At 39.3% G+C, this 13,617-nt stretch overlaps 1 protein-coding gene across 1 annotated transcript in view; it reads right to left on the bottom strand.

Moving 5' to 3' along the window:
- Window positions 1–12,275: 12,275 nt before the first annotated feature.
- Window positions 12,276–13,617, bottom strand: part of LOC108754489 (sex determination protein fruitless) — a 67,888-nt gene continuing 66,546 nt past the window's right edge. Inside the window, exon 6 of the mRNA XM_018496811.1 lies at window positions 12,276–12,632. Coding sequence (XP_018352313.1) covers window positions 12,379–12,632 — 254 coding nt within the window. The 3' untranslated portion in view covers window positions 12,276–12,378. The remainder of the gene's footprint in view (window positions 12,633–13,617) is intronic.

Raw genomic sequence — 13,617 nt, 5'->3', positions numbered from 1 at the left:
AATTACACTTATCATCTTCTATACAGTTACAAATGTCATTATTAAATTTGTCACATTAAATTATTATATTATTAATTGAAGTTATTATTATGTCATTGAAGTTTCATCAAATTATTTTGTTATGTTATTAATACTACATCGTTGAAGCATTATTAAATATTATTAAATATTATATTACATAGTATCTTTCATTTTAAATTAATTTCAACATAATTAAATTAATATACGTATATTTCCAAAAATAATATCTCGAAATATTTTGGAAGAGTTCTTACAAGTTAAAATGTGTCAACAATTGCTCTGGCATCGCGAATTGAAATTTTTTTTAAGTTAATGCATCACTTAAAAATTATTACACGGCAAGGAAGATTTTGCTGAAGCATCCAAAAATTTAGCTTTGATATAGATTTGAAAATAATTTTATTGAATCATCCAAATAATTATATAGGACGGATTGATTGCAGCTTTTTGCAGCATCCCTACGTAATTATATGATCCACAAGAAAATTGTTTTCAGATTTGTATCTAATTAAATTTTTCAATACTTCAGCAAAATCGTTCTTTCCATGTATCACGTCAAGAATTCATTCACAAAATTATCATCAAAAGTATATCAAATAATATTATAATTTTTTTTCTAAGATAAAACTTCTTGATGTCTTGCAGATTTTATTTTATGTTTTACTTAGGTCGCGTTCGAAAATACTACTTGATTACAATCAACCATTTTATTCTCATTCGGTGAACAAGGATAAAATTCTACTTTAATAAGTAGAATTTTTTGAACGCAACTTTGAAGGATTCCAGCGAGGCACAGCGTGAAAATATCGCGGGGTCGGGGGAGAGAATGTACTTTTTTTCACCCTCGCGTGCGCGAAATCGCCCTGGCATATTTATCCACCTAGATATCGCGGCAGCGGATTTTTTTTTTTAAGTGCAAATGTCACGTCGACGGTCTTGCGTTTTTCATATCTGAAAGGATCGTCCGGACTTGTGCGATCGCGACTCAGTCCAGACTCGCGCGATTCCAAGCTCGTGAACTCGCCTTTGAGCGATTGCACCGAAACGTCAATCTCGTCTGCCAAAAAACAATAACCGTTTTAAAGCGATCTCGACAAGTTTAATTCGCGGTCCCTTTGAGCCGCGCTGGAAAAATAGTTGGATTAACAGTAACTGACAGGAATACAGGAATCCTTGTGAGATGAAGTCATTCGAAAACGTCACAACTCCTTTCCATCGCTTCTAATCTTCATAATTTTGTAGAATAAAAATTAATCTCTTAAGACTGTGGCACGCAAAAAACTTAAGCAGTATAAACTCAAATAAAATACAAATAATAAAACATAATAAGATCGAAATAACATTAAGTAATAATAATTTCGTGTGATTTTGTAACTAAGAAATTACTTGAAAAACATTGTCATGTCAAGAATTCACAAAGTCATCGTCAAAAATGTATCAAATTCGATACTATTTTAATTCTCGTTGTAATTCTTTTTCTATGTCTAGGGAAGAAACGTACAATGACGTACAAGTACTAAATTTTAATAATTATTTGAATAATACTAATATAATTCAACAAACGTTTATTTATGAAAAGAAATATTTGTTGAATGAACAAATATAACAGTTAGATCGACCTAATGGTTCTTGTACCAAATAAATATGTTTACATTTAGTAAATATTTAACCGGCACTTCAAACAAACATTTATTAAAATTAGATATATTCTTTTTGTCAATATAAGCAATAAGAAGATTAACATTTTGGATTCGCTGCTACTTACGTTATTGCCTCATGTGTTTTACCGTGATTGGTCGATTCGCTTACTGCCTACGTTCTTTTAGGATACCATGAGCTTTACGACTTTTATCGATCTATCCGTCTTTTTTAACACTTGGACAAAACTTTCCCCGCATGTTTCCTTCAAAGCGAATTGATTTTCTTTTTCGACATCTTTTATCTTCGCCATTTGTCGCCTGTTTCGTTCGCGTTTGCAATTTTTTTTTGTTCGTTATCTGCCAGCTTCTTCGAACGATCTGTGTGCTAACACAAACAGCTGGACGTAAAAAGCGTTTAGAGCGCCTTGTATGATAATTACGTTCCACGTATAGTCGGTAAAGTTACGTAATCGCCAAATGGAGAAACAGTCGCGCGTTGATACGATCTTAAAGTTAAGTAAAGCAGCAACACATCGAAATAACGAGACGAATTCAAGAGTCGCGCGTCTCATTTATAAATTTAATTCGCGTTTAACTTGCGCGTTGCGAACCGAATCTCTAAATTTTCGCTAAGTTAACGCGACGAATTTACTTGGTGTCTCGAATTACCGTAAGTTAACGTGACGCGAGCGAGACAAATGACACTAATTAGCGCGGATCGTATTAGAAGGAGCATGTGACAAGTATCAAAATCCAGGAGCACTCGGACCAGAAGTGCAAATGTAAAGGCAGACATGGATAGTTCTTTCTCTCTGGAGAGAGAAAGAAAAAATGAGAGAGAGAGAGAGAGAGAGAGAGAGACAAGAGGAAACAAATACTCCCGAGGATTACACAAATTCATATTCACTTTAATTAAATATATCTATGTACATTATAGGTACATCATTAGTACATTTACCATATGATAACTGTACAACGGTAGCACTTTCAATACTGTTCACAAAAATACATCGCATATAAACGAGCAATGAGTTTATACGCAAGGTCGGCTTGCGACAAAAGACAAGAGCGTCAATTAATTAAATATTACCTTTCGCGCTTCGCGTCCGCGACTCGAAGCGTTTTTTTTTTTTTTTTATGTACAAAAGATTCGTGCTCGAGTCGCACGACGGGCCAAAGGAGGAACGTGCTACGAGAAAAAGAGATTTATATATAATTTTTTTTTTTTCATTAACTTCTCTCGCTTAAAAAGAAACATTATCGACGCTGCGCCGTTGGCGAATACGGAGAGGCCCGAGGGGCCACTTCATTTAAGTACCATCAAAGAGACACGAGACTGACAGATTGATATCGATATTTATACAGTTACATCGAGTGTGTACAATAACTGGCATTCGGTTCTAACCCGTCGCGACGAGAGTGCGCTTTAGCCATTTGGGTTCCAAAAATTTACTAAGCACGAGTCGCGTCTCACGAATTTCACGCGCGACACGATTTTTGTATAGCTGCAAGAGGTATGGAAAGATTTCAAAATTGTTGGACCTCGCTGAGGAACTCGCTGAAAGGTCTCGCGAAAGAGTTACAGAATCACATTTCTAAAGCGACCCTCGAACGATCAGTATTAATTACTATAAAATTATTTTATACACAATATTATTGATGCCCCCTTCAAACAATTAAAAACAAACGATCTAGAGGCTTAATGTAGCCTCCGGACAACCAATAAGGTGTCTAAAAATTAATCTAGATATTAAGATTGAGATTGGACTTTCACCAATTAAAGCCAAATTCGCCTAAATTTTTCTTCCTTCTGATTAGTCAAATTCCAGTCCAATTTCAATCTTTTAATCTTTACTCCTTAAATTCCTTGGAGTAGAGTCTCATTCTAAAGGATAAAAGTTGAGCTAGTCTCGAAAAAGAGTGGCCCAATTTTTAACCTTTCAGAATGAAATTTCTCTTTAGAGATTCACTCTAAAAGATTTAGAGAGTAATATCTGATGTAGACACGTTAATATTGTGCAATAATATTGATCGTCTAGGGACTGCTTTAAATATATAAAATAATTTCGTTTTCTATCGAATACTTTCCCGTTGCTGATTATCAAACCCACAGCCGTGCCGACAATCGTGCGTATCGGGTAAAATTCTAAATCCTCTCGAGCTTAGCATACTTTAGAACTTAATCCCGGTGATCGTTGGAGCACACGCTGCGCGCGCTCCTCGTATCTCGTACACGTTATCACATTTCAATTCGACCATCCTCGCATACACAATCCGCACGCGGATTTCAGTTATCGTAGATACGTTGACTATTAACAGGAGTATTTTTCGCAGAAAAAAAAAAAAAAAAAACGCAACTTAAGGAACATTTGGTATCAAGGGCGACAATTCGGTTGGGTCGTCGTCGGTGGTCGGGCGCGGGAGATCGCTTCGCCGTCTAGGAACTGTAGCATTTTATTACAAGTAGTCGTTGAGAAAAACGAGTAGCGAATGGCCACTCTCGATCGTTTACGCTCCTTGATCGCGAGTGTAACCGGATCTCGCGAAAAATCTCTTTGTGCAACGCAGAGCGAGACCGATTCGTCGCGACGATCGCGAATTGTACGCCATGATCGTCGTCGTCGTGACGAATCGGAGAGGCGAGAAAATTATACAGTCTAACGAGTAAGGGAATCCAAGCAGAGGATACAGATAAACACTAAGTTACACCGACGATTGTGCGCCGATTAATTAATTCTATAGCTAAGCAGTGATTATCCCTTTTACAATCGTGCCTGTGGCACAAAGAGGAGGACGATTGAATTGATCAGAAATTGACATTAGTCAACCGGGCCGAAAATTCACCTAGCATTCAAAGATACGGATAGCGATCGTGTAACTTTTTCCTTAAAATACACAGGAAGAATGATTTTTGCTGAAGTATCTAAAAATTTAACTAGATATACAGATTTGAAAGTAATTTTGTTAGACCATCAAAATAATTACGTACTCTTTAAATTCTTTCGAGTGAAATCTCACTCTAAAGAGTGAAAATTGAGCCACTCTTTTCTAACGCTGGAATTGTACTCTTCAGAACGAAATTCACTCTAAAAGTTTTATAGAGTGGGAATCTTAAATATGTGATAAGGAATGCTGCTGGGAGAGAAGTTTTAGTATTCCAATCAACCAGTGAGCGTTTTAATTATTTTAATGGTGCAAACAAAATTATTTTCTAGCTAAATTTTTAAATATACTTCACCAAATTGTCCGTAATAGACAAATTTTTCACATTTTTGTTCTAGAGAAAGTCACACGCATGATCGTTAAAAATCGAAGATCTCTGTTCAGAGCTTCTTTACGCAAAAAAATTCGTACGTCTTCATATTGTTCGATTTCGCAATCCACTGTTCGAAGAGAACTCGATCCGCAGGTTCCTCTAGTTGCCCGGTATCTCGAAATCACGAAATCGGAGATCTCTCTTTCTCTTCACTCTTGAATGCTCGGAGTCTTCGTAAATCGTTGTCTTACTCAAGGAATTGTACGGAACTAAGGAACGCGCGCATAAAGACGGAAGACAGAAAGCAACCGCTGTCACATTCGACGTCACAATCGACTGCTGCTGCTGCTGCTGCTGCTGCTGTTGCATCGCATCGGAAGGAAGCGAGAAGCTGCGTCGGAGAAGCCATCCGACTGCAACTATCACTGCATATTCGACGAGGCCAATATTTACCTCGCGGCACCTCATGCAGCGGATCGATCGATCGCTCGACTCGAAAAATCTGGCGGCAGGCTGAGCAAATTAAACTCGATTTCCGCTACACCGAACCACCGACGTAAAAATGCGTGCACCGGACATTCCACAAAGAGCGCGTACCAATCACCATAAATGATTCTTTGTACGAAAAAAGTCAAAAGTTTTGGAGATCCTTTTATTATAATTCACAAGAATGTAAAAACACACATAAAACTCTTCAATAAATGTGAATAATCGAAAATAAAATCGCATAAAAGGATGTGTAAGAATAAAAAAAAAAGTCCGATTAAAAAAATAAATTTAGAAATTTAGACTATTATATATGTATATAAAGTAAAAAATTCGAAACGTTAATAGAAGATTATAAAACTATACATAAATGTTAATAAGATGTATACGAGTTTGACGCAGGTAGTGATGTGCAAATACTTGAATGTAAAACTGTCTTTAATGAAAATTCATACAGTAGTCAATGATATGATAACTAAAAAATGTTTCGGCACGACTTCGAGAGAGAGAGAGAGAGACGTCCTAACATAAAATTGAAAAATTGAAAAGCGGTTATCTTATGTTCGTTAATTATTAAAATTCACAATAGTTAACGTAATATAATAACTAACAAAAATGAAAAAATCGCTTTTCAGTCTTGCAATTCTATTGCCGAGGACGACTCAAAGCGGAGCCGAAATATTCATTAGTCACATCATTAGCTATGGTTATAAATTTTAATTAAAGACAATTTTATACTACAATTTTACAGTAGAATTTGTACATCACTAACTATCCAAGGAACACACCAAGTCGAGAGAAAATAAAAATGACTTTCTGACGTCATAAAAGATTAAAATGATCTTGGCTTACAATATTTGTTACAATATTAATGTTAAAAATGTAAATAAAATCATTTCGCTGCGTCAGACTCAAATAGCTCTTCTATCAACGTTTTTCATTTTAATAGAAAAAAATTTTCGTAATCCCCATCGCAATCTGCATCGAAGGTGCAGTCAGATTTGTGTATGGGAGTATCCCCCAGGCAAAAATTCGTACGCCAAAATCATCGGTACGCACTTCTTGGGACGTATGCCCTGTGCACGTTCATATACAGCTATCTATGTATATGTATTATGTAATATATGTATGCGATGTACAAGTATATACTCCTAGCTCCATTTTGGTCGTGCGGAGGATTCCGAGTGGGATCGACGTGCACGACGGATCTGCGCCGATCGAGGAAACGTCGCAATTCCATTCGGAAACGTCTCACCGAGATGACACCACTCCAGTCTCGCGGCCGCGGTCCTCCTATATTTACAATGGTACGAGAGCGTGCGCGCGCGCGTGCATTCCCTTTCCATTCGCGTCTCCCATCGACGCGAAGCGGGCGATATCTCGAATAACTTAGATACCCGGTCTATTAATTAGGATCGGACACGGAACTTTTTAAATCGAGAGGCGCCTGCCGCGCCCGCGATTAAAAAAGTGTGCGTCGCGACTTTCCCTCGTCTTCTCGATTTAACCCGTTCAAAAACCCGATTGAACTTTCAGATAATCGCACGAGATTAATGCGCCAGCGACACGACGATGACGACGACTTGAATCGATCCTTAAATCGTTTCTCTGGAAACGTCCATCGTCCGTTTTTATCACAATCACATTTATGTCTACATTGCCTCCTCGAAACTCCGAATATGCGTCACCCAAAGATAAAAATAACAAGGTTATAAGATAAATAATCAAGTACTCAGCAGAAAAAGCAGTTTTGCAACTGTTATGAAATTTTTTTATACCACTTGTTTTTGCCTTTGGTTCCTTATGGATCTAAATTATAAACGAATCATATTAAAGAATTTTACAAGTTTTTTTTACAGTTGCAAAATTCCGTGCTTTTTCCGTTGAATGTAGCGAGTACTCTTTGAAAAAACAAAAAAAAATCAAGTGCGATTAAAAGAAAAATGTCGTTGCTAAAAGTACGATCGTCAGAGGTGCGCTCGAGGAAGCATAACGTGCGAGTTTCTCTCGTACGACTAGCCAAAGTTTAATCGAGCGGACTCGGTCCGTCCCGGTATACACGCTTTTATGTACTCCGCCGAAAATACTGAAGCAAGTTTCTAACGTACCCGCGATATCGCATTATTCTAAGAGAAAAAGAAAGAAGACGGAAAACGGTAGCCCCGCGATCGCTACCTTCCGTCGTCTGTTCTCGGTATTTACATGAAATTTTACAATAAAATCCGAGACTGGAGCGATTTATCTCGCAGGATCAGATTCGCGTTTCGATTGTAGACATAATAAGTATAGATTGCGTATTTCCTGATCTTAGTATCTGTTAGAAAGAATTAAGAATGTCACACGGAGAAGAATTGTTGAGTAATTTTTATCTTACAAGACTAATGAAAATATTCTGATATTAAATATTTTTGGCGAAATTCTGACAAACTTTACTTGCTTGAAAGTAAAAGTATCGGAAGTAAAAAGTACATTATAGTAAATTTATTAAAGTAACTTACCTTACAGTAAGGTATAATAATACTATTTTCAATAGACCAAGCACGAACAATTTTCGAAATTTATGCGTAAAAAGTATTTTGTAAAACGTATGCTATACGACGATTTAGCAGAAAAGTAAAGTAAATTTTACATAAGTGGGCGTCTATGTGGACCTGCCAATTCCATAAAATTTACTAAGAATTCTATCGCGTATTAACATTTTTCTCCGTGCAGCATCCCTCTCCAACTTGATACTTTTGAGAGAGAAAATATGATTTAAGCCACCTCATTTTTTCTAAACAACATATTAAATCTTCAATAACAACTTCATCATAGGAATGCAGAGTCTATTCTTATTACGTCGAAATGGAAATGGACATAATGCAGAATACCGCGCGACCCATCTCGCGAATATTAATTACACGCAACACGTAAATTAACACGGACGGACTGGACACAGAACATTTAACTGCACGATTAATCAAGATAAAAGTTATTTTTTTTTAATCAACATTGAATAAAATATTTCATATATCTGTACAAGATATTTAATTCTTTTACGCGAATCATCGCTGTCAAATGGCATAACTCTGTGTGTGTGTGTGTGTGTGTGTGTGTGTGTGTGTGTGTGTGTGTGTGTGTGTGTGTGTATGTGCATCGATCATTAATCAGAATAAATATATCGCTTTCATTTCCTACGAAATATTAGACCAGTCCGTCCCTGTAAATTATTGGCTTTTTAGGGTATATCGCCCCTAATATTATATATATATATATACATATATATATATATATATATATATATGTATCACATAACTCGCATTGTGACTTGGCTTGCTATGAGTAAAACTTAGGAACCACACGGTCAAAAACTCTCATCTCATCGTGAGGTTTGCTTAGGTACTTGACGAGCCTCGACAGCGATTACAACCGTCCATTACATGAAGAGTATTGGTCCAAAGAGAAATGTTCGGGTATATCTGGAGTGATCCGACGTCTCTCGGGACGTCGTTTCATTGCGGATAGTGATCTAAGACGAGAGGTTTCCATCAAACAACGCAACGTCGCTCCCAAAAGGACCGCGTGAATCGGAGGGTATTATTTATAATCTCTTTATTAACATATCTTTCATATATTATTGCGTACTCCGTTTCACGTGCAAAGTGCTTGAACGATTTCAAAAGATTTGAAACATTCAAGTTTCATCAATGGTGCAATGATAAGTTGGCTCAATAATTGATAGATCTCGAAGATTTGAAGCTTCAAGAATTCGTAGATTCACAGGAACTATCCGTTCGCTTAGCGTTTCCGTTTTTTGGGGCGTCGTGTCGCAAAGTTTGAGAACCTCCGATTAATTCTCTTCTCTCTATCGGAGCGCCGCACCGATTACGGCGATTATTCGAACCGCCTGATAGAAGCTCGAGGCGTCCGGCGTCGTCTTAATCGAAGATCGCTCTTGTCAATGTGCCAGCGCGCAGTGCGTTTCGGCGCAACTCGTACGTAGCCGCTCCGCAGCCGCGCAATAAATAAAATATGTGAGTTCGGACAACTCGATACTTACGGCTGCTCCGGAATCTGAATCCGGCCCCGGATCCGACGGCGACGCCATCCGGCGCTCCGGAATTTTTCGCGGGAAGGGCGGCCGACACTCATATCCTATACATGACCGGTTAACCGGCACCGCCGAATTGTAAGATCTGTTTTTTACAGCTGAACCCCGATGTACACTTTCGGAACTTACAAAATGCTTATGTTCTTCAAAATTTTTCGAGTGATTTTAGAATCTCACTCTTATGACACTTATATTCTGTTCTTCATTTCAAAAGTCATCTCAAGTAATGTGTTGAGATGCTAATACTGGTCTGCGATTGACTTGTGATATCTCAAGACTTGTACTTAGGATAGTCTTAAACATGAGCACCGAACTGTGAATATCGATCTTAAAGATTGAAAATTAGGCTCTTTATCAAAACTCACACTCGATTCTCACTCTAAAGAATTCCACTGCAAGAAATTTGTGTATTTGAGAGAATGTACGTTCGATATTTGGCTAAAGAGAGAAAAAAAGTTCTAGTACAGTTTGGTGCAGGAATAAAAAACAGACCTACGGAACATAATACTGTGGCGAACGTACAAGAACGTCCGTCACGCGTTTCGCTCGCTGCCATCCTCGGTCCTCGCGACGGCCTCAAATTGCATTTATTGAGAAATTAATCAAATTCAATTCTTCCCGAGCTCTCGTATTCCGAGATACTTGAATCCTTAATTTTCCGTACACTAGAAGTACCAATATTTCTTGCTCGTTAAAAAGAGATCAGCAAATAAATTACTATAAAAATAGAAAGAGTCGAAAAATCAAATATTTCGTCAGTATAAAGGATATAATTATTGAAAAGTAAAAAAATTTTAGAATCCTATTCTTTTTATACAAAAAAACATTAATTTAGAAAATAGAATGATCAATAATTGATTGACTTTCCGTGTTAATCCTAGTGTTAATCTTGCCGTTTTATAATTTATCGTTTACTTTCACAGTAGGAACTCAAGTAAGTTGAAATATACAGAAAGCAAAAAATATATATAAATTAAAAATCTATCCAAAAATTTCATTCAAAATAAAATATTGTCCATGGAAATTTTTGCAATTTACAAAAAGTAAAATTCAAAATTGATAAGAGATTGATTAAATAATTCGTAATAAAAGAATATAGTAAAATAATTAAAAGTAAAATCCAATTCGTTTTCGTTTACCAAGGATTTGGCAGCGTAGTCTACATCTTATCTCTTACTTTCTTTTTCTCACTCTCGTTCACTCACACGAAACCACTTGCGTTCGTAACGCGAATTAATCACGAGAGAAATGATCGTTAATAATCGCGCGTGGCGAAATAATATTACGATTAACAAGACCTTCCTTGTAACAATTATAACGATCGCTATCGCAATAATTCGTAGTACCCTTTGAAAAATTTCATTTTTCGGTGTTCGAAAATCACAGCGCGCGTTTCAGCCTTCCATTGCATAATTAATTAGACCGTTTTATCTTATTTAGAAAGCGTGGGCCCTCTTCGCGTGCCATTCACGCATTCCCTTTGTGCATTTCTGTTTTCTCCTCCCCGCTCTTCTGCCCCTTCTCGTTTTCGGAATCATCGACAAACGTAGAGACGATTCGATCGAAATCAATTAACGAAACAGAACATTGATCAACAACGATGCGGTGACAATGCGTGCAATACGTTGCGTAACGTCTCTGGAAGCGGACCATCATAAACGCCATTCTACGAGAGAGATTATACTGATCGCGATAAATAAGTTGCAAAAATACACAGTTTACGATCCGGACGATTACGAATTGAATTTCCAATTTCACGATTTTACCGTAACTACGTGATCTGTAAAAGAAATGTGCCGGCGCAAGTAAAAAAATGAATGCTCGAATAAAGAAGTAAAGAGAAAGAAGTCATCTTCCCTCACAAATAAATGTACACCGAACGTGAAAAATATAGCAAGTCTTCGTACAGTAAAGTTTAGGAAATGAATATCAGAAAGGAGAAACGTTTGCGTACGTGATATTGTTGCAATATTTAGAGTCTCATCCTCGTTTCTTACGGTCCGACTCGATGAGAGAGAGAGAGAGAGAGAGAGAGAGAACCGAACCAAGACGCAGCTCACTCAGTGTTTTCGCGAAAACTATTCGAAGCATTACTATCGATCGATTGTCCTCGCAAAATTCTGACTTCGTGCCAGCCATACCGCTCGACTGCTCAGCGTGTGAGCACGTCGTCGATAGATCCCCTTGCCCTATTTATTTCTCTACCCGACCGCCCACCCGTCCGCTCTCACGAGATGCGACGAAAGTTTCGAGGGCGCGGTATAATCGATAATCGTCCTTCTCCTCCCATCCCTCCCACCCACCTCCCATAGCACTTTCCTGCCTAGAGCGGCCGGGCGGTTCGTCCAAAGACGTGGCGAACGGATTAACCGACAAATAATTATCGCTAATGAGGCCATTGGTCGAACGGATTCGCCCCGCGAATCATTTACACCGTCGCGCCCGATCGCTGGTCCGAGCCTTCCGCTGAAATTCGAGGGTAGCACTCTTTCCGCACACATTTCCTCCCCCTGGGAGGAAGACGATGCTAGAATCCGATCGAACGGACCGTGTCCGTTCCAAAACCATTCTTTTCACAATTCTTGGACTCTCGAGCAGATTCCTCGAATTCCAGTATCTACGATAATTTTCTGAACTTCCCTCCTAGAAATTGGCCCAGGATCAATGGCGCGCGAAGCACTTCGCCACCCTGTCCGAGACTCGCGGTGCGGTCCTCCTCTCGAGGGGGCGCCTCATCACCATTTGGGTCCCCGGTATCCCGGTGACTCGAAGGACGGGGGTCAGGGCAGCCCGAAGCCGAAGAAGGGCGCGACCGGACGCTCGTAGAGCAGACGCGACGGCGGAAGTGGCGGCGGCCGCTTCCTCCGCGGAGTGATCACCGTCCTCTACAAGGACCCCTTCCCGGCGAACAGCATCTCCCTGTGCTTGGTGCGTATGTGCGAGCGCAGAGTGTCGATCCTGCTGTAGGTGGCCGGGCAATAGGGGCACAGCGAGCGCTGCGCGGTGTGTATGTGGAAGTGGTGCCAACGATTGGTCACCTGCTTCCCGCAGGCGCGGCATCTCCATAACGCCGGGCTGTTAAGCGACACGGCGAACATCTCGTGATAAGAGAGGCCGACCGGCACGCTCGGCATCGTACCTGCAAAACCCAACAGCATCTACATGCCCTTCGTGCACAACCAGCAGCTAGAGTCGTGTGCGACCCGCGAAGCGCTTAGATCCTGAAGATTCTGCGAGCCTAGGAATTCATCATTCCGTTAGCCTATATATATAGGAATTCTTAGGACAGTCAGTTCTGAATCCAAGGCGATCCAGTGTGTGCTCGCTGAATCTCTAAGATCCAAGACTCTAAGATCCAAAAATTTAAAAAGTCCGGGATCTTCAAGACTTGACGATTCGTCTTGGTTCCTGAACTCCTCGATTTGTCGGATTTCCCGATATTTTTTCATTCCACGAAATCTCTTGGAGACCCTTCGGTGCGGTAGGTGGTTGTGTGGCTTTTGTTTGGTGCAATGTTCAGGTGTCAGTGTCCTTGAGAAGTCTAATGAATTTACTGATTACGGCCGTAAGGTAACGTTCTCTCGTGTAAATCCCAATATTATCAACACACACACACACACACAAGTCTTAGAGAAACAAAGATAATTGTGCAAGGAACGATGGAAAATATAAATGACTAAAGCTCGTAAGATTAAGATAATTTGCTTAAAGAGCGATTCAAATTTTAATTTCCAATTGTGAATTTATTTTTTTTTTTTTTCACGAACCAAACGTTCAGATAAATCTTTAACTCTCAAGCGAGTCAAACAGTCGTTCGAGTCGACTTTTGAAGAAATTCTTTGAGCGTGCGGATAACGTGGAAGAGACGTCACAAGTGCAGGCAGTGAGTCGAAACGATCGAGTGTGTCCGGTCATGTGTGAACGCATCCACACGCACGCGATCACCATTCACCTTCTCTTTTACAGTCTCCACAAGCACAAATATTCCACAAGCGTCACAGAATTATATACTCACGTTCTTGATGCCGCCATGGAAATACAGAAGAACATGCCGTGGAGTGAAAATAGCGCGCCTCTCCACGTCCAGAGACTCCTGAGTATTTCAGGATTCCTGGATCCTAGAC

Source organism: Trachymyrmex septentrionalis, unplaced genomic scaffold (genome assembly GCF_001594115.1).
Source record: "Trachymyrmex septentrionalis isolate Tsep2-gDNA-1 unplaced genomic scaffold, Tsep1.0 scaffold8, whole genome shotgun sequence".
Taxonomy (NCBI): domain Eukaryota; kingdom Metazoa; phylum Arthropoda; class Insecta; order Hymenoptera; family Formicidae; genus Trachymyrmex; species Trachymyrmex septentrionalis.
This window is presented reverse-complemented; position numbering and strand designations above follow the sequence as displayed.